General features: G+C 39.8%; 1 protein-coding gene across 1 annotated transcript in view; it reads left to right on the top strand.

Annotated features, from left to right (window-relative positions):
* The window catches only part of LOC106876145 (cleavage and polyadenylation specificity factor subunit 6), a 43,734-nt gene that overhangs the window by 33,457 nt on the left and 9,382 nt on the right, over positions 1–895 (top strand). Inside the window, exon 10 of the mRNA XM_052977799.1 lies at positions 574–645. Within this exon, the coding sequence (XP_052833759.1) occupies positions 574–645 (72 nt within the window). The remainder of the gene's footprint in view (positions 1–573; positions 646–895) is intronic.

Raw genomic sequence — 895 nt, 5'->3', positions numbered from 1 at the left:
TATGTGTGTCTATATAGACATATATGTCTGTGTATATATACATGTGTGTGTGTGTGTGTGTATATATATATATATATGTATATATGTGTGTAGAACTGGAGCAACGAGAAATAAAGTGTTTTGTTCAACAGCACAAACACACAACCTGGTCCGGGAATTGAACTCACTACCTCATGATTGTGAGACCGACACTGTAACCACTGAGCCATGCACCTTCGTACACACCCTAGTGCACTGGACACTTTACGTGGCTCCAGTACTCGTGAGGTTACCAAAAACCGCAGGGATCCTGATACTAAGTTGGGTTATAGATTAGAAGGGAAAAAAAGGAATCTATGAAATAGGGAGAAGAACATGTGACTTGCTGAAGAGGTGAAGACTCAGGAACACAAATCTACATCTAATTAAATCATTAGCTCTACATTAATTACCTTCCAATTACAACTCGCTAATTATTCACTTTTCAATTAAAATACCATGCCGAGTCATTTTAGTACGATTAAATTATTCGGCTTAACCTGAACCTATATCTCTTCTGTCCCCTATTTCTATGATTTTCTGTTTCAATTTTAGCATCTTACCCTTCTCCTGGACCTCCGCCCCCACAGTCTGTACCACCACCCGGGGTTCGACTGCCAGCACCCGGTAAATTTCTCTTTCTTTTTCTTTCCGTTGCAATTATTTCTGTCTCATATGAGGCGCCGTTTCAGGGTCTCGTTCGTGCACTTGGTGTGTTGTAAGGGCTGTGGTCACACTGTTTGGGTTTTTTTTTTTGTTGTTTATTTTTGAAGGCCAGTTGTAAGGTGTTGTGAAATGCTTACCCCCTTGCTCCTGTGTGTGTATGTATAACTGTATATTCATATGTATACATGTACGCATGTATATATGTGTACAT

Source organism: Octopus bimaculoides, chromosome 29 (assembly GCF_001194135.2).
Source record: "Octopus bimaculoides isolate UCB-OBI-ISO-001 chromosome 29, ASM119413v2, whole genome shotgun sequence".
Lineage (NCBI taxonomy): Eukaryota > Metazoa > Mollusca > Cephalopoda > Octopoda > Octopodidae > Octopus > Octopus bimaculoides.
Note: the sequence above shows the minus strand (reverse complement) of the source record. Positions and strands in the feature narration are given on the sequence as shown.